At 43.2% G+C, this 16287-nt stretch overlaps 7 protein-coding genes across 7 annotated transcripts; all 7 read right to left on the bottom strand.

The window, feature by feature from the left end:
* Window positions 1-222: 222 nt before the first annotated feature.
* Window positions 223-588, bottom strand: LOC135202149 (nucleolar protein 58-like). The gene has a single exon (XM_064231401.1). It carries the CDS (start codon window positions 586-588, stop codon window positions 223-225), a length of 366 nt encoding a protein of 121 aa, XP_064087471.1.
* A 24-nt stretch (window positions 589-612) lies between these two features.
* On the bottom strand, window positions 613-1456 carry LOC135202150 (uncharacterized). Its single transcript, XM_064231402.1, has 2 exons — window positions 905-1456; window positions 613-783 (listed from the first exon to the last, which is right to left on the bottom strand). Exons 1-2 carry the CDS (start codon window positions 1454-1456, stop codon window positions 613-615), a joined length of 723 nt encoding a protein of 240 aa, XP_064087472.1.
* Window positions 1457-2007: 551 nt separating this feature from the next.
* Window positions 2008-2670, bottom strand: LOC135202151 (uncharacterized). Its single transcript, XM_064231403.1, has one exon. The coding sequence runs from the start codon at window positions 2668-2670 to the stop codon at window positions 2008-2010; it is 663 nt and encodes a 220-aa protein (XP_064087473.1).
* Window positions 2671-2703: 33 nt separating this feature from the next.
* LOC135202152 (trichohyalin-like) lies at window positions 2704-6609 on the bottom strand. Its single transcript, XM_064231404.1, has 4 exons — window positions 6506-6609; window positions 5074-5323; window positions 3454-4520; window positions 2704-3289 (listed from the first exon to the last, which is right to left on the bottom strand). Exons 1-4 carry the CDS (start codon window positions 6607-6609, stop codon window positions 2704-2706), a joined length of 2007 nt encoding a protein of 668 aa, XP_064087474.1.
* On the bottom strand, window positions 6606-7139 carry LOC135202153 (zinc finger CCCH domain-containing protein 13-like). The gene has a single exon (XM_064231406.1). It carries the CDS (start codon window positions 7137-7139, stop codon window positions 6606-6608), a length of 534 nt encoding a protein of 177 aa, XP_064087476.1.
* Window positions 7140-9766: 2627 nt separating this feature from the next.
* Window positions 9767-10313, bottom strand: LOC135202154 (uncharacterized). Its single transcript, XM_064231407.1, has 2 exons — window positions 10237-10313; window positions 9767-10103 (listed from the first exon to the last, which is right to left on the bottom strand). The coding sequence occupies exons 1-2, from the start codon at window positions 10311-10313 to the stop codon at window positions 9767-9769; spliced, it is 414 nt and encodes a 137-aa protein (XP_064087477.1).
* A 2569-nt stretch (window positions 10314-12882) lies between these two features.
* On the bottom strand, window positions 12883-15131 carry LOC135202155 (trichohyalin-like). Its single transcript, XM_064231408.1, has 3 exons — window positions 14661-15131; window positions 13218-14088; window positions 12883-13127 (listed from the first exon to the last, which is right to left on the bottom strand). Exons 1-3 carry the CDS (start codon window positions 15129-15131, stop codon window positions 12883-12885), a joined length of 1587 nt encoding a protein of 528 aa, XP_064087478.1.
* Between the last annotated feature and the right edge of the window lie 1156 nt (window positions 15132-16287).

Genomic DNA, 16287 nt, shown 5'->3' on the forward strand with positions numbered 1-16287 from the left:
CTCTTTCTCTCCCGTTCGCACATTTTTCCTCGTTCCTCCATCTTTCTCTTTCTCTTTGTCTCCCTTTTTCTCCGTTCCCTCAATTTTCTTTCTCCTTCGCTTCGCTCCCCTTTTTCTCGTTCCTCAATCTTTCTCCTTCCCTACTCGTCTCCCTTTTCTACGTTCCCTTTCCATCTTTCCTCTCTTTCCTCCCTTTGGCTTTTTTTCCCTTTTTCTCGTTCCTCAATCTTTCTCCTTCTCTTCCGTCCAATCCTTTTTCTCGTGTTTCCTCAATCTTTCTCCCTTCTCTTCGTCTCCCTTTTTTCTCGTCCTCCATCTTTCTCTTTGTCTTTGTCTCTCCTTTTTCTCGTTCCTCATCTTTCTCTTTCTCCTCGTCTCCCTTTTTCTTCGTTTCCCAATCTTTCTCTTTCTCTTCGTTCCTTCACCTTTTTCTCGTTCCTCCTTTCCATCTTTCTCTTCTCTTTGTTCCCCCTTTTTCTCGTTCCTTCCTCCATCTTTCTCTTTCCTCTTCGTCTCCTTTTTTCCTCGTTCCTCCTCTTTCTCTTTCTCTTCGTCTCCCTTTTTTCCCTTTTTCCCTCGTTCCTCCATCTTCTCTTCTTCATTCGTCTCCCTTTATCTCCGTTCCTCATCTTTCGCTTTCTCTCGTCTCCCTTTTTCTTCCGTTCCTCTCCATCTTTCTCTTTCTCTTCGTCCCTCCACTTTTTCTCGTTCCTCACTTTTCTCTTTCTCTTTTCTCCCTTTTTCCCTCGTTTTCCTGCCATCTTTCTCTTTCTCTTCGTCTCCCTTTTTTCTTTCGTTCCTCAATCTTTCTCCTTCTCTTCCCGTTTTTCCCCTTTTTCTCGGTCCTTTCAATCTTTCTCCTTCTCTTCGTCTCCCTTTTTTCTCGTTTCCTTCCATCTTTAACTCTTTCTCTTTGTCTCCCTTGTTTCTCGTTCCTCAATCTTTCTCCTTCTCCTTCGTCTTCCTTTTCTTCGTTCCTCCATCTTCTCTTTTCTCTTTTCTCTTTCCCTTTTTGCTCGTTCCTTCCATCTTTCTCTTTCTCATTTCGCCTCCTTTTTTCTCGTTTTCCCGACCCCGACCATCTTTCCTCTTCCTCTTCGTCTCCCTTTTTCCCTTTTCTCGTTCCTCCATCTTTCTCTTTCTCTTCGTTTTCTCCCTTTTTCTCGTTCCCCATCTTTCTCTTTGTCTCGTCTCCCTTTTTTCCCTTTTCCTCGTTCCTCCCAGACTTTCTTTCCTTCTTTCCTTCGTCATCCCTTTTTCTTCGTTCCTTCCTTCCATCTTTCTCTTTCTCTTCGTCCTCCCTTTTTTCTCGGTTCCTTCCTCCATCTTTCGCTTTCCTCTTCGTCTCCCTTTTTCCTCGTTCCTTTCCATTCTTTCTCTTTCTCTTCGTCTTCCTTTTCTCGTTCCCGCCATCGTTCTCTTCCTCTTTCGTCCTCCCTTTTTCTCGTTCCTCCATCTTCTCCTTTCCCTTTCGTCTTCCTTTTTTCGTTCCTTCCATCTTTCTCTTTCTCTTTCTCGTCTCCCTTTTTTTCCCCCCGTTCCTTCCCATCTTTCTCTTTCCCTTGTCTTTTCCCTTTTTCTTTCGTTCCTTCCTCCATCTTTCTCTTTTCTCTTCGCCCTTTTTCCCTTTTTCTCGTTCCTGCCAATCTTTCTCCTTCTCTTTCGTCCTTCCCTTTTTTTCCTTTTCGTTCCTCCATCTTTCTCTTTCCTCTTCCGTTCCCTTTTTCTCGTTCCTCCATCTTTCTCTTTCTCTTTCGTCTTTCCCTTTTCCCCCCTTCGTTCTCCATCTTTCTCTTTCTCCCTTCGTCCTCCCTTTTTCTCGTCCTCCCTCCATCTTGTCCTTTCTCTTTCCGCCTCCCTTTTTCTTTCGTTCCTTCCATCTTTCTCTTTCTCTTCGTCTCCTTTTTCTTCGTTCCCCACCCATCTTTCTCTTCCTCTTCCGCTCGCTTTTTCTCGTTCCCCCATCTTTTCTCTTCCTTCGTCCTACCTTTTTCTTTTTCTCGTTCTTCACGTTTCTCTTCGCTTCGTCTCCCCTTTTGGTTCTTCGTTTCCTCCATCTTTCTCTTTCTCTTTACGTACTCCCTTTTTCATCTTTCCTTCGGGGCTCCAGGCCATCATTTCTCTTTCTTCTTCGTGTCTCTCCTTTTTCTCGTTCCGTGCCTCTCTTTCTCCTTCTCTTCGTCTCCCTTTTTTCTTTCCGTTTCCTCCATCTTTGTCTTTCTTCTTCGCCTTTCCCTTTTTCTTCGTTCCTCCATCTTTCTCTTCTCTTCGTCGCCTTTTTCCCTTTTTCTCGTTCCCCATCTTCTCCTTCATTTCGTCTCCCACTTTTTCTTCGTTTCTCCAATCCTTTCCTCTTCGCTTCGTCCCTTTTTTCCTCGGTTCCACCATCTTTCTCTTTCTCTTCGTCCTCCCTTTTTCTCGTTCCTCCACTTTCTCTTTCGTTCCTCCATCTTTCTCTTTCTCTTCGCCTCCCTTTTTCTCGTTCCTCCATCTTTCTCTTTCTCTTCGTCCTCCCTTTTTCTTTCTCCATCTTTCCTTTCCTTCGCCCTCCCTTTTTCTCGTTCCTCCTTCCCCATCTTTGCTTTCTTCTTCGCCTTCCCTTTTTCTTCGTTCCTCCATCTTTCTCCTTTCCCTTTTTTTCTCGTCCTCCCTTTTTCTTCCGTTCCCCATCTTTCTCTTTCTCTTCGGGTCCTCCCTTTGTTTTCATCGTTTCCTCCATCTTTCGCCTTTCCTCTTTCGTCTTTCCATTTTTCTTCGTTCCTCCATCATTCTCCCTTTTTCCTCTTTGTCTCCTTTTCCTTCCGTTCCGCCATCTTTTCTCTTTCCTCTTCGTCCTCCCTTTTTCTCGTTCCTCCTCTTTCCTCCTTTAATTCTTTCGTCTTTCCTTTTTCTTCGTTCCTCCATCTTTTCTTTCTCTTCCGTCCTCCCTTTTTTCCTCGTTCCTCCATCTTTCCTCCTTTCTCTTTTCGTCTCCCTTTTTTTCTCGTTCCTCCATCTTGTCTTTCTTTCTTCGCCTTTCCCTTGTTCTTCGTTCCCTCCATCTTTCTCTTTCATTTCGGTCTCCCTTTTTCTCGTTCCCCCCGTTTTTCCCTCGCATTTGCCTTGCCATCTCTCTTTCTCTTCGTCTCCCTTTTTCTCGTTCCTCCATCTTTCTCTTTCTCTTCGCCTCCCTTTTTCTCGTTCCTCCATCTTTCTCTTTCTCTTCGCCTCCCTTTTTTCTCGTTCCTCCATCTTTCTCTTCTCTTCGTCTCCCTTTTTCTCGTTCCCCCATCTTTCTCTTTCTCTTCGTCTCCCTTTTTCTCGTTCCTCCATCTTTCTCTTTCTCTTCGTCTCCCTTTTTCTCGTTCCTCCATCTTTCTCTTTCTCTTCGCCTCCCTTTTTCTCGTTCCTCCATCTTTCTCTTTCTCTTCGCCTCCCTTTTTCTCGTTCCTCCATCTTTCTCTTTCTCTTTGCCTCCCTTTTTCTCGTTTCTTCCATCTTTCTCTTCTCTTCGTCTCCCTTTTTTCTCGGGCCCTTCCTCCTATCTTTGTTCTTTCTCTTTTCGGCCTCGCCCCCTTTTTCATGTTCCTCTTCTCCATCTTCTCTTTCCTCTTCGTCTCACCTTTTTCTCGTTCCCCCATCTTCTCTTTCTCTTCGTCTTTCCCTTTTTTTCTTCGTTCCTCCATCTTTCCTCCCTTTTTCCTTCGTTTCCTCCAATTTTTCTCGTTCCTTTCCATCATTCTTCCTTTCTTCTTTGGTCTCCCTTTTTCTCGGTTTCCTCCATCTTTCTCTTTTTCTTCGTCCTCCCTTTTTTCTCGTTTCCTCCATTTCTTGCTCCGTCCTTCGTCTCCCTTTTTCTCGTTCCTCCATCTTTCTCTTTCTCTTCGTCTCCCTTTTTCTCGTTCCTCCATCTTTCTCTTTCTCTTCGTCTCCCTTTTTCTCGTTCCTCCATCTTTCTCTTTCTCTTCGTCTCCCTTTTTTCCTCGTTCCTCCATTTTTCTTTCTTCTTTCTCTTTCTTCTTTCCCTTTTTCTTCGTTCCTCCATTTTTCTTTTGTTCTTTCTTTCTTCGCTCCCTTTTTTCTCGTTTCCTCCATCTTTCTCCTTTCCTCTTCTCTCCCTTTTTCTCGTTCCCACCAATCCTTTCTTTCTTCCTTTCTTCGTCTCCCCTTTTTCTCGTTCCTTCCATCCCTTTTTGTCCTTTCTTTCTTTCCTTTCGTCCCTTCCCTTTTTTTTTTCGTTTCGTTTCCTTTCCCTCCATCTTTTTCTCTTTCTCTTCGTCTCCCTTTTTCCCTCGGTTCACTTTCCTCTTTCTCCCTTTCTTTCTTCGCCTCCCATTTTTCTCGTTCCTCCATCTTTCTCCTTTCTCTTCGTCCTTTTTCCGCTTTTTCTTTCCGTTCCTTCCCCCCATCTTTCCCTTTTTCCCTTCTTCCTTCGTCTCTTTTTCTCGTTCCTTACCATCTTTGTCTTTCCCTCTCGCCCTCCCTTTTTCGTTCCTTCCTCTTTCTCTTTGCCCTCTTCGTCTCCCTTTTTCTCGTTTTTCCTTTCCCCCGATCCATTTCTTTCTTTCTTTCTTTCTCGTCTCTTTTTCTCGTTCCTTCCCCCCCCCCCACTTCTTTTTCTCTTCGTTCTCTTTTTTCTCGTTTTTCTGCCTCCATCATTCTCCTTTTCTCTCGTCTCCCTTTTTTTTTCTCGTTCTCCATTTCTTTCTCCCCTTTTTCTCCCGTTTTTCGTTCTCCCTTCCTCTTTGTTTTTCTTTCTCCCTCCAGGCCTTTCCCTTTTTCTTCGTTCCTCCCTTTTTCTTTCTTCCTCATTTCGTCCCTTTTTCTCTTCGTTCCCCCTCTTTTCTCTCCCTCTTTTTTCGTTTTCTCCCTTTTTTCCTTTTTCCTTCGTTTTTCCCCTTCCTCATCTTTCTTCTCTTCGTACTCCCTTTTTCTCGTTCCATTTCCTTCCATCTTTTTCTTTCCCTTTTTCTTCGTCTTCCCTTTTTCCCTTTTTCGTTTCCCTCCATCTTTCTCTTTCTCTTCGCTCCCTTTTTTTTCCTCCGTTCCTTATTTCCTTCCCCCATCCTTTGTTTCTTTTCTCCCTTTTTCCGCCTTCCGTTTTTCCCTCGTTCCTCCATTTTTCTTTCTCCTTTTCATTTCGTCTCCTTTTTCCTCGTTCCCCCCGGCCATCCCTTTTTCCTTCCTTCCCTTCGTCCTTCCCTTTGTTTTTCCTCGTTCCTCCATTTCTTTCTTCTTTCCCTCTTCGTTCTCCCTTTTTCCTTCGTTCCGCCCCCATTCTTTCTCTTTCTCTTCGTCCTCCTTTTTCTCGTTCCCTCCATTCCTTTTCCTCTTCCCCTTTTTTCTTCGTTCCTACCCTTTTTCTCGTTCCTCCATTCTTTCTCCCTTTTTCTCGCTTCGTCCTTTTTTCCCTTTGTTCTTCGTTTTTCCTTCCATCTTTCTTTTCTTTCCTTTCCTTCGTCCTTTTTCCCTTTTTCCCCTTCCTCCATCTTCTCTTTCCCTTTTTCTCGTTCCTCCTTTTCCCTTTTTCTTCCTTTCCCTCCATTCTTTCGCTTTCTTCCCGTTCGTCTCCCTTTTTTCTCGTTCCTCCATCTTGTCCCTTTTTCTTCCTTCGCCTCCCTTTTTTCTTCGCTTCCTGCCATCTTTCTCTTCCCTTTTTCTTCGTTTCTCTTTCGTCTTCCCTTTTTTCTCGTTCCTCCATCTTTTCTTTCTCTCGCCTCTTTTTCTCGTTCCTTTTTCTTCCTCCATCTTTCTCCTTTCTCTTCGCCTCCCTTTTTCTCGTTCTCCATTTCTCTCTCTCTTGTTCGCCCTTTTTCCCTTTTTCTTCCCTCCATCTCTTTTTCTCGTTCTCCATTTTTTCTTCGTTCCGCTTTCTTTTCTTCCTTCCTTTTTTCCTCGTCTCCATTTTTCTCGTTCCTCCATCTTTTCTCTTTCTCTTCGCCTCCTTTTTTTCTCGTTTCCTCCTCTCTCTTTTTCTTTTCTCGTCTCATTTTTCCTCGTTTTCCTCCATTTCTCTTTCTCTTCGCCTCCCTTTTTATTTCTTTTTTTCCTCCATTTCTTTTTCTTTCTTCTTCTCTCCCTTTTTTCTCGTTCCTCCATCTTTGTTCTCTCTCCTCGCCTCCCTTTTTCTCGTTCCTCCATTTCTTTCCTCCCTTTTTTCCTCTTTGTCTCCCTTTTTTTGTTTTTTCTCGTTCCTCATCTTTCTCCTTCTCTTCGCGCCCTTTTTCTCCGTTTCCTCTCTTTCTCTTGCTCTTACGACTCACGTTTTTTCTCTTTTCCTCATCTACTCCTTTCTCTTTTTCCCGGGGGTCTTCCCTTTTTCTTTTTCGTCTCATCTTCCTCTTTCTCTTTTTCCGTTTTTCTTTCCCTTTTTCCCTTTTTCTTCCTCCCATCTTTCTCCTTCTCTTCGTTTTTCTCTCCTATTTTCTCGTTTCGCTTTCCATTCCTTTCCTCTTTCTTCTTCGTCCCCTTTTTCTCGTTCCTCCTCCTTTCTTTCCCTTCAATCGTCTCTTTTTCTCGTTCCTACCTTTTCTCGTTCCTCCATCTTTCTCTTTCTCTTCGTCTCCTCTTTTTATCGTTCCTCCATCTTTCTCTGTTCTCTTCGTCTCCCTTTTTGTTCTCGTTCCTCATCTTGGTCTTGCTCTTGCCTCCCTTTTTCTCGTTCCTCCATCTCCTCTTTCATTTCGTCTCCCTTTTTCTCGTCCCCATCTTCTCTCCTCTTGTCTTCCCATTTTTCTGTTCCTCCATCTTTCTCTTTTCTCTTCGTTCTCCCTTTCTCGTTTCCAGCCATCTTCTCTTTCTCTTAGTCTCCCTTTTTCTCGTTCCTCCATCTTTCTCTTTCTCTTCGTCCCCTTTTTCTCGCGTTCCTCCCTCTTGTCTCCTTCTCTTCGTCTCCCTTTTTCTTCGTTCCTCCATCTTCTCTTTCTCTTCGTCTCCCTTTTTTTCCCGTTCATCCATCTTTCTCTTTCTCTTAGTACTCCCTTTTCTCGTTCCTCCATCGGTCTCTTTCTCTTCGTCCCTTTTCTCGTTTCCCTCCATCTTTGTCTTTCTCTTCGCTCCCTTTTTCTCGTTCCTCCATCTTTCTCTTTCTCTTCGTCTCCCTTTTTCTCGTTCCTCCATCTTTCTCCTTCATTTCGTCCCCCTTTTTCTCGTTCCTCCATCTTTCTCCTTCATTTCGTCTCCCTTTTTCTCGTTCCCCCATCTTTCTTTCTCTTCGTCTCCCTTTTTCTCGTTCCCCCATCTTTCTCTTCCTCTTCGTCTCCCTTTTTCTCGTTCCTCCATCTTTCTCTTTCTCTTCGTCTACATTTTCTCGTTTTCCTTCATCTTTCTTTCTTAGCCCCCCCCATCTCCATTTTCCGTTCCTCATCTTATCTTTCTCTTTGTCTCCATTTTTCTGTCCTCAATCTTTCTACTTCTCTTCGTCTCCCTTTTTCCGTTACCTCCATCTTTCTCTTTTCTTTGTCTCCCTTTTTCTCGTTCCCTCAATCCTTTCTCCTTCTCTTCGTCTCCCTTTTTCTCGTTCCTCCATCTTTCTCTTTCTCTTTGTCTCCCTTTTTCTCGTTCCTCAATCTTTCTCTTTCTCTTCGTCTCCCTTTTTCTCGTTCCTCCATCTTTCTCTTTCTCTTCGTCTCCCTTTTTCTCGTTCCTCCATCTTCTCCTTTCTACGTCTCCTTTTCTCGTTCCTCCATTCTTTCTCTTTCTCTTCGTCCCCCTTTTTCTCTTTCCTCCAATCTTTCTCTTCTCTTTGCTCCCTTTTTCTCGTTCCTCAATCTTTCTCCTTCTCTTCGCCTCCCTTTTTCTCGTTCCTCCATCTTTCTCTTTCTCTTCGTCTCCCTTTTTCTCGTTCCTCCATCTTTCTCTTACTCTTCGTCTCCCTTTTTCTCGTTCCCCCATCTTTCTCTTCCTCTTCGTCTCCATGTTTTCTGTTCTCAATGTTTTCTCTTCTCTTCGTCTCCCTTTTTCTCGTTCTCATCTTTCTCTTTCTCTTCGTTCTCCCTTTTTTCTCGTTCCTCCACTTTTCTTTTCTCTTCGTCTCCCTTTTTCTCGTTCCTCCATCTTTCTCTTTCTCTTGTCTCCCTTTTCCGTTTCCTCCATCTTTCCTTTCTCTGCAGTCTCCATTTTTCTCTTTCCTCCATCTTTCTCCTTCATTTCGTTTCTCCCTTTTCCGTGCTCAATCTTTCTCCTTCTCTTCGTCTCCCTTTTTCTCGTTCCTCCATCTTTCTCTTTCTCTTCGTCTCCCTTTTTCTCGTTCCTCCATCTTTCTCCTTCATTTCGTCTCCCTTTTTCTCGTTCTCCAATCTTTCTCTTTCTCTTCGTCCCCCTTTTTCTCGTTCCTCCATCTTTCTCCTTCATTGGTCTCCCCTTTTATCTCTTCCCCCATCTTTCTCTTTATCTTCGTCTCCCTTTTCTCGTTCCCCCATCTTTCTCTTCCTCTTGTCTCCCTTTTTCTCGTCTCCATCTTCTTCTTCTCTTCGGTCCTCCCTTTTCTCGTCCTCCATCTTTACTCTTTTATTCGTCTCCCTTTTCTCGTTCCTCCATCTTTCTCTTTTCTCTTCGCCTCCCCTTTTTTCTCTGTTCCTCGTATCTTTCTCCTTCTACATTATGTCTCCCTTTTTCTCGTTCCCCCATCTTTCTCTTCCTCTTCGTCTCCCTTTTTCTCGTTCCTCCATCTTTCTCTTTCTCTTCGTCTCCCTTTTTCTCGTTCCTCCATCTTTCTCTTTCTCTTCGTCTCCCTTTTTCTCGTTCCTCCATCTTTCTCCTTCTCTTCGTCTCCCTTTTTCTCGTTCCTCCATCCTTTCTCTGTCATTTAGTCTCCCTTTTCTCGTCCCCCATCTTTCTCTTTCTCTTGTCTCCCTTTTTCTCGTTCCTCCATTTTCTTTCTCTTTCTCTTAGTCTCCTTTTTCTCGTTCCTCATACTTTCTCCTCATTCGTCTCCCTTTTCTCGTTCCCCATCGTTCTACTTCTCTTTCGTCTCCCTTTTCTCGTTCCTCCATTTTCTCTTCGCTTCGCTCCCTTTTTTCGCGTTCCCTAATCTTTCTCTTTCTTCTTCGCCTCCCTTTTTCTCGTTCCTCCATCTTCTCTTTCCTTCGCCCTCCCTTGTTCTTTTTCTCCATATTTCTCGTCGTCTCCATTTTTCTCGTTCATCCATCTTTCTCCTTCCTCTTCGTTCTCCATTTTTCTCGTTCCTCATATTTCTCGTTCGCATCGCCTCCCTTTTCTCGTTCCTCCATCTTTCTCTTTCTCTTCGTCTCCCTTTTTCTCGTTCCTCCATCTTTCTCCTTCATTTCGTCTCCCTTTTTCTCGTTCCTCCATCTTTCTCCTTCTCTTCGTCTCCCTTGTCCGTGCTCCATCTTTCTCTTTCTCTTCGCCTCCCTTTTTCTCGTTCCTCCATCTTTCTCTTTCTCTTCGCCTCCCTTTTTCTCGTTCCTCCATCTTTCTCTTTCTCTTCGCCTCCCTTTTTCTTTTTTCTCCATCTTTTCTCTTCGTCTCCATTTTTCTCGTTCCTCCATCTTTCTCCTTCTCTTCGTCTTCCATGTTCTCGGTTATCCATCTTTATCTTTTCTTTCTTCGCTTTCCCTTTTTGCCCTTCGTTTCCTCCATCATTCTCTTTCTTCGGTCCCTTTTTCCATTTTTCTTCGTTCCTCCATCTTCTTTTCTCTTCGCCTCCCTTTTTCTGTTTTGGCTCAATCTTTTCTCTTCGGTCTCTATTTTTCTCGTTCCTTTTCCATCTTTCTCCTTCTCTTCGTCTCCCTTTTTTCGTTCCTCCCTCTTTCTCTTTCTCTTTGTCTTACCTCTTCGTCCCCCTTTTCTCGTTTCCCCATCTTTCTCTCCTCTTCGTCTCCCTTTTTCTCCGTTCCATCATGTTTCTCTTTCTCTTCGTCTCTCCTTTTTCTTCCCGTTTTTCCTCCATCTTCTCTTTCCTCTTCGTCTCCCGTTTTTCCTCGTTCCTTCCCCATTCTTTCTCTTTCTCTTCGTCTCCCTTTTTTCTCGTTCCTCCATTCTTTCTACTTTCTCTCGTCCCTCCCTTTTTCTCGTTTTCCTCCATCTTTCTCGTTTCCCTTTTTCTTCGTGCTCCCTTTTCTTCCGTTCCTCCATCTTTCTCCTTCAATTTCGTCTCCCTTTTTCTGACGGGGGGTCCTTCATCTTTCCTCCTCTCTTCGTCTTCCCTTTTTTCTTCGTTCCTCCATCTTTCTATTTCTCCTCCCGGTCTCTTTTTTCCTCGTTCCTCCATCTTTCATCGCCTTCATTCGTTCTCACCCTTTTTCTCGTTCCTCCAATCTTTCTTCTTTCTCTTCGTCCCCTTTTTCTCGTTCCTCCCTCTTTCCTTCCTTCATTTCGTCTCCCCTTTTTTCTCGTTCCCTCCATCTTTCTCTTTCTCTTCGTCTCCCCTTTTTCTCGTTCCCCCTCCATCTTTTCTCTTTCCTCTTCGTCTCCCTTTTTCTCGTTCCTCCATCTTTCTCTTTCTCTTCGTCTCCCTTTTTCTTTCGTTCCTTCCATCTTTCTCTTTCCTTCGTCGCCTTTTTCTTTCGTTCCTCCCATCTTTCTCTTTCTTCTCGTGTCCTCCCCCATTCTTCTTTCTTTCTTCGTCGTCTTCCCTTTTTTCCTCCCGTTCCTTCCCCATCCTTTCTCCTTTCCCTTTTTCCCTTTTTTTTTTTCGGGGTTCCCCTTTTTTCTTCGTTTTTTCTGGGTCCATTTTCTTTCCTTCCTTCATTTCGTCCTTTCCCTTTTTTCCTTGGTTTTTCCTCCATCTTTCTTCCTTCTTTTCTTTTCGTCGCCACCTTTTTCCTCTTCCTCTCTTTCTCTTTCTCTTCGTTTCCTTTCCCTTTTTCCTCTTTTTCCTCCATTTTTCTTTCTTCCTTCATTTCTTCTCCTCCCTTTTTCTCGTTCCTCCATCTTTCTCTTTCCCTTTTTTCTCGTTCCCCCTTTTTCCCTTCGTTCCTCCTTTCTTTCCTTCCTCATTCGTCTCCCTTTTTCTCGTTCCCCCACTTTCTCTTTCTCTTTCGTTCTTCCCTTTTTCTCGTCCCAACCCCATTCTTTCTTCTTCCCTTTTCTTCGTTCTTCCCCTTTTTCTCGTTCCTCCTGCCTTCCTCTTCCGTCTTTCCCTTTCTTTCTCGTCGTCTCCCTTTTTCTCGTTCCTCATTTTCTTTCTTCCTTTTCTCTTCCGTCTTCCCTTTTTCTCGTTTTCCTCCTTCCTCCATCTTTTTCTCTTTCCTTTCCTTACGCCTCCTTGTTTTCGTTCCTCATCTTTCTCCTTCTCTTCGTCTCCCTTTTTCTCGTTCCCCCAATTTTTCTTTCTTTCTTCCTCTTTCTCCCTTTTTCTCGTTCCTCCATTCCTCCCTCGTCTTTCTCTATCGTCTCCCTTTTTCTAGTCCCCCCCCATTCCTACTTCCCTTCCTTCCTCCCATCTTCCCTCCCGTTTCCGCATCTTTTCTCTTTCTTCTCTCCCTTTTTCTCGTTCCTCCATCTTTCTCTTTCTCTTCGTTTCTCCATTTTTCTCGTTACCTCCCATCTATTTCTCTTTCATTTTTCTTTGTCTCCCTTTTTCGTCGTTCTCCATCTTTCTCCTTCTCTTCGTCTCCCTTTTTTCTCGTTCTCCCATCGTTTTGCTCGCCTTCCCTCTGTTCCTTCCTCTCTCTTTTTCTCGTTTTTCCCTCAGACGCCCCCATCTTTCTCTTCTCTTTCGTCCTCCCTTTTTCTCGTTCCTATCTTTCTCTTTCTCTTTTCTTCGTCTCCCTTTTTTCTCGTTTCCCTTCCAATCTTTCTCTTTCTCTTCGTCTCCTTTTTTTTCATTTTTTCTCGTTCCTCTTTTCTCTTTTCTCTTTTCGTCTCCCTTTTTCGCGTTTCCTCCAATCTTTCTCCTTCTCTTTCGTCTCCCTTTTTCTCGTTCCTCCATCTTTCTCTTTCTCTTCGTCCCTTTTTTTCTCGTTCCTCCATCTTTCTCTTTCTCTTTCGTCTCCTTTTTCTCGTTCCTCCATCTTTCTCTTTCTCTTCGTCTCCTTTTTTCTCGTTCCTCCATCTTTTCTTCTTTTCCTCTCGTTTCCTCCCCTCCCTTTTTTCATTTCATCGCATTTTTCTTTCTCCTACCCTCTTCGTCTCTTTTTCTCGTTCCCCCATCTTTTCTCTTTTTCTTCGTTTCGTCTCCCTTTTTCTCCGTTTCCTCTCTTTTCATTTCGTTTCTCTTCCTTTTTCTCCCTTTTCTCGTTTCCTTCCCCTCTTTCTCTTTCCCTCTTCGTCTCCCTTTTTCTCGTTCCTCCTCATCTTTTCTTTCTCTCGTCTCCCTTTATTTTTCTCGTTCCTCCATCTTTCTCTTTCTCTTCGTCTCCCTTTTTCTCGTTCCTCCATCTTTCTCTTTCTCTTCGTCCTCCCTTTTTCTCGTTCCTCCATCTTTCTCCTTCTCTTCGTCCTCCCTTTTTCTCGTTCCTCCATCTTTCTCTTTCTCTTTGTCTCCCTCCCTCTCGTTCCTCCCCAAATCTTTCTCTTTCTCTTCGTCTCCCCTTTTCTCGTTCCTCCATCTTTCTCTTTCTCTTTGTCTCCCTTTTTTCCCTCGTTCTCCTAACCCCCATCTTTCTCTTGTCTCTTCGTTCCTCCCTTTTTCTCGTTCCTTCGACCCATCTTTCTCCTTCTCTTTCTCCCTTTTTCTCTTCGTTACCTCCATCTTCTCTTCTCTTCGTCTCCCTTTTTCTCGTTCCTCCATCTTTCTCTTTCTCTTCGCCTCCCTTTTTCTCGTTCCTCCATCTTTCTCTTTCTCTTCGTCTCCCTTTTTCTCGTTCCTCCATCTTTCTCCTTCTCTTCGTCTCCCTTTTTCTCGTTCCCACCATTCTTTCCTCTTCCTCATTCGTCCCCTACCCTATTTTCTCGGTCCTCCTCTTTCCTCCTTTATCGTTTCGTTCTTTCCCTTTTTTCTTAGTTCCTCCACCTTTCTCTTTCCTTTTTCTTCGTCTCCCTTTTTCCTATTCCTCCATCTTTCTCTTTCTCTTCGTCTCCCATTTTTTCCTCGTTCCTCCATCTTTCTCGTTTCTCTTTCGTCTCCCTTTTTTCCTCGTTCCTCCAATCTTTGTCTTTCCTTTCGCCATTCCCTTTTTCTTCGTTCCTTCCATTCTTTCTTCCCTTTCTTTCTTCGTCCCCTTTTTCCTCGTTATCCTTTCTTTCTTTCCTTCATTTCGTCTCCCTTTTTTCCTCGTTCTCCATCCTTTTCCCCTTCTTTCCTTCGTTCGTCCCCCTTTTTCTCGGTTCCTCGCCATCTTTCTCTTTCGCTTTGTCTCCCTTTTCTCGTTCCTTCCCATCTTTCTCTTTCTCTTCGTCTCCCCTTTTTTCTCGTTCCCCATTCCTTTCCATCTTTCTCCTTTTTCTCGTGTTCTCCCAATCTTTCTCTTCTCTCCATCTTTGTTTCCTTCGTCTCTGATCTTTCTCTTTCTTTCGTCTCCCTTTTTCTCGTTCCCCAATCTTTCCTCCTTTCTCTCTCTTTTTCCCTTTTTCTTCGTTCCCCCCATCTTTCCTCTTTTTCTCTTCGTCTCCCTTTTTCTCGTTCCTCCATCTTTCTCTTTCTCTTCGTCTCCCTTTTTCTCGTTCCTCCATCTTTCTCTTTCTCTTTGTCTCCCTTTTTCTCGTTCCTCCATCTTTCTCTTTCTCTTCGCCTCCCTTTTTTCTCGTTTGTTTCCTCTCTTCTCTCTTCCCTCTCGTTTTCTTTATTTTCTCGTTCCCCGAAACCCAAAAAACACTTCCATCTTTCTCTTTTCTCTTGCGTCTCCCTTTTAATAATTTTTCAATCGTTTCCGTTCCATCTTTCTCATCTTTTCTCTTCGTCTCCCTTTTTCTCGTTCCTCCATTTCTTTTCCTCTTTCTCTTTCTCTCGTTTTTCTCGTTCCTTCCATTTCTTTCTCTCCCCCTTTTTCTCGTCTTTCCCTTTTTCCTCGTTCCTCCCAATCTTTCTCCCTTCATTTCGTCTCCCTTTTTTCTCGGGGGGGAGTCCCCCCATCTTTCTCTTTTCTCTTCGTCTCCCTTGTCTCGTCCTTCTCCATCCTTTTCTCTTTCTCTTCGTCTCCCTTTTTCTCGTTCCTCCATCTTTCTCTCTTCTTCGTCTTCCTTTTTCATCGTTCCTCCCTCTTTCTCCTTCTCTTCGTACTCCCCTTTTTTCTCGTTCCTATTTTTCCTCATCTTTCTCTTTCTCTTCGCCTCCCTTTTTCTCGTTCCTCCATCTTTCTCTTTCTCTTTCGCCTCCCTTGTTTTTCCTCGTTCCTCCATCTTTCTCTCTCTCGCCTCCCTTTTTTCTTTCTTTTTTTTCTCCATCTTTGTTTTTTCTCTTCGTCTTTCCATTTTTGCTCGTTCCTCCATCTTCTCCTTCCCTCTTCGTCTCCATTTTTCTCGTTCCTCCATCTTTCTCTTTCTCTTCGCCTCCCTTTTTCTCGTTCCTCCATCTTTCTCTTTCTCTTCGCCTCCATTTTTCTCGTTCCTCCATCTTTCTCTTTCTCTTCGCCTCCCTTTTTCTTTTTTCTCCATCTTTTCTCTCCACTTGAGGGATACTATTTTTTCTCTTGTTCCTCCATCTTTCTCCTTCTCTTCGTCTCCCTTTTTTCTCGTTCCCTTTTTCTCCATCCTCTTTCTCTTTCTCTTTGTCTCCCTTTTTCTCGTTCCTCCATCTTTCTCCTTCTCTTCGTCTCCCTTTTTCTCGTTCCTCCATCTTTCTCCTTCTCTTCGCCTCCCTTTTTCTCTTTCCTCCATCTTTTCTCCTTCTCTTCTTCTTCTCCCTTTGTTTTTCTCGTTCCTCCATCTTTCCTCTTTCTCTTTGTCTCCCTTTTTTCCTCGTTCCTCCATCTTTCTCCTTCTCTTCGGACCTCCCCTTTTTTTTCTCTTCCTCCATCTTCTCTTTCTCTTTGTCTCCCTTTTCTCGTCTCATCTTTTCTCCTTCCTCTTCGTCTCCCTTTGTTTTTCCTCGTTCCTCCATCTTTCTCCTTCTCTCGTCTCCTTTTTCTCGTTCTCCATTTCTTTCTCTTCTCTCGTCTCCCTTTTTCTCGTTTCCTCCCTTCCTCGTTTTTCCCTCCATCTTGTCTCTTTCTCTTCTTTGGTCTCCCTTTTTCTCGTTTCCTCCATCTTTCTCCTTTTCTTCGTCTTCCTTTTTCTCGTTCCTCCATCTTTCTCTTTCTCTTCGCCTCCATTTTTCTCGTTCCTCCATCTTTCTCTTTCTTTTCGCCTCCATTTTTCTCGTTCCTCCATCTTTCTCTTTCTCTTCGCCTCCCTTTTTCTCGTTCCTCAATCTTTCTCCTTCTCTTCGCCTCCCTTTTTCTCGTTCCTCCATCTCTCTCTTTCTCTTCGCCTCCATTTTTCTCGCTCCTCCATCTTTCTTCTTTTCTTCGTCTCCCTTTTTCTCGTTCCTCCAACTTTCTCTTTCCAATATGTTATTGTATTTTCCATTCCTCCCGTGAAAGTCCAGGTCAGAAACGAAGGATGGCGTCTCAGGCATCGAAAGAGCAATCCGTCCTAAAGGACCCTTGAAGGAGGAGCCTTTACGCTTCCACTTAGGACTGTTATTCCCCCTTGAAGGTCCTACATGGAGAAGGAGTCCCCCCCCCCTACCCCCCACCCTCTCGCACCAACCTCTTTTAGCTCACTGCAAAAGAAAACGATTGAGATGGCTATTTGTCTGTCCGTCTGCAGCCCTTTTTTCTGTCCGCCCTCAGATCTTATAAATTACCGAGGCTAGAAAACTGTCCAATTATCAAACATATCAAACTGCAGCCCTCTAGCCTCTGCAGCGTTGATTTTATTTAAGGTTTAAGTTAGCCATAATCGTGCATCTGGTGGCAATACAGGACAGGCCACCAGCGACAGTATTTAAGGTTTAATGGCCCTCGGTTCATACACCGTTATACCGAGACCACTGAAAGATAGATCCATTTTTGGTGGCCTTGATTATACGCCTGTGCAGAAAACTACCAGTGATATCATTCGGAGCGCAATACTGACCTCTCTGCGGCGCATATATATGTATATATATATATATATATATATATATATATATATATATATATATATATATATATATATATACACACATATATATATATGTAAAAAATATATATATATATATATATATATATATATATATATATATATATATATATATATATATATATATAAACATATACTATATAAACTTATATATATATATTTATATATATATATATATATATATATATATATATATATATATATATATATATATACATATATATATATGTAAATATATATATATATATATATATATATATATATATATATATATATATATATATATATATATATATATATATA

Source organism: Macrobrachium nipponense, chromosome 30 (assembly GCF_015104395.2).
Source record: "Macrobrachium nipponense isolate FS-2020 chromosome 30, ASM1510439v2, whole genome shotgun sequence".
Lineage (NCBI taxonomy): Eukaryota > Metazoa > Arthropoda > Malacostraca > Decapoda > Palaemonidae > Macrobrachium > Macrobrachium nipponense.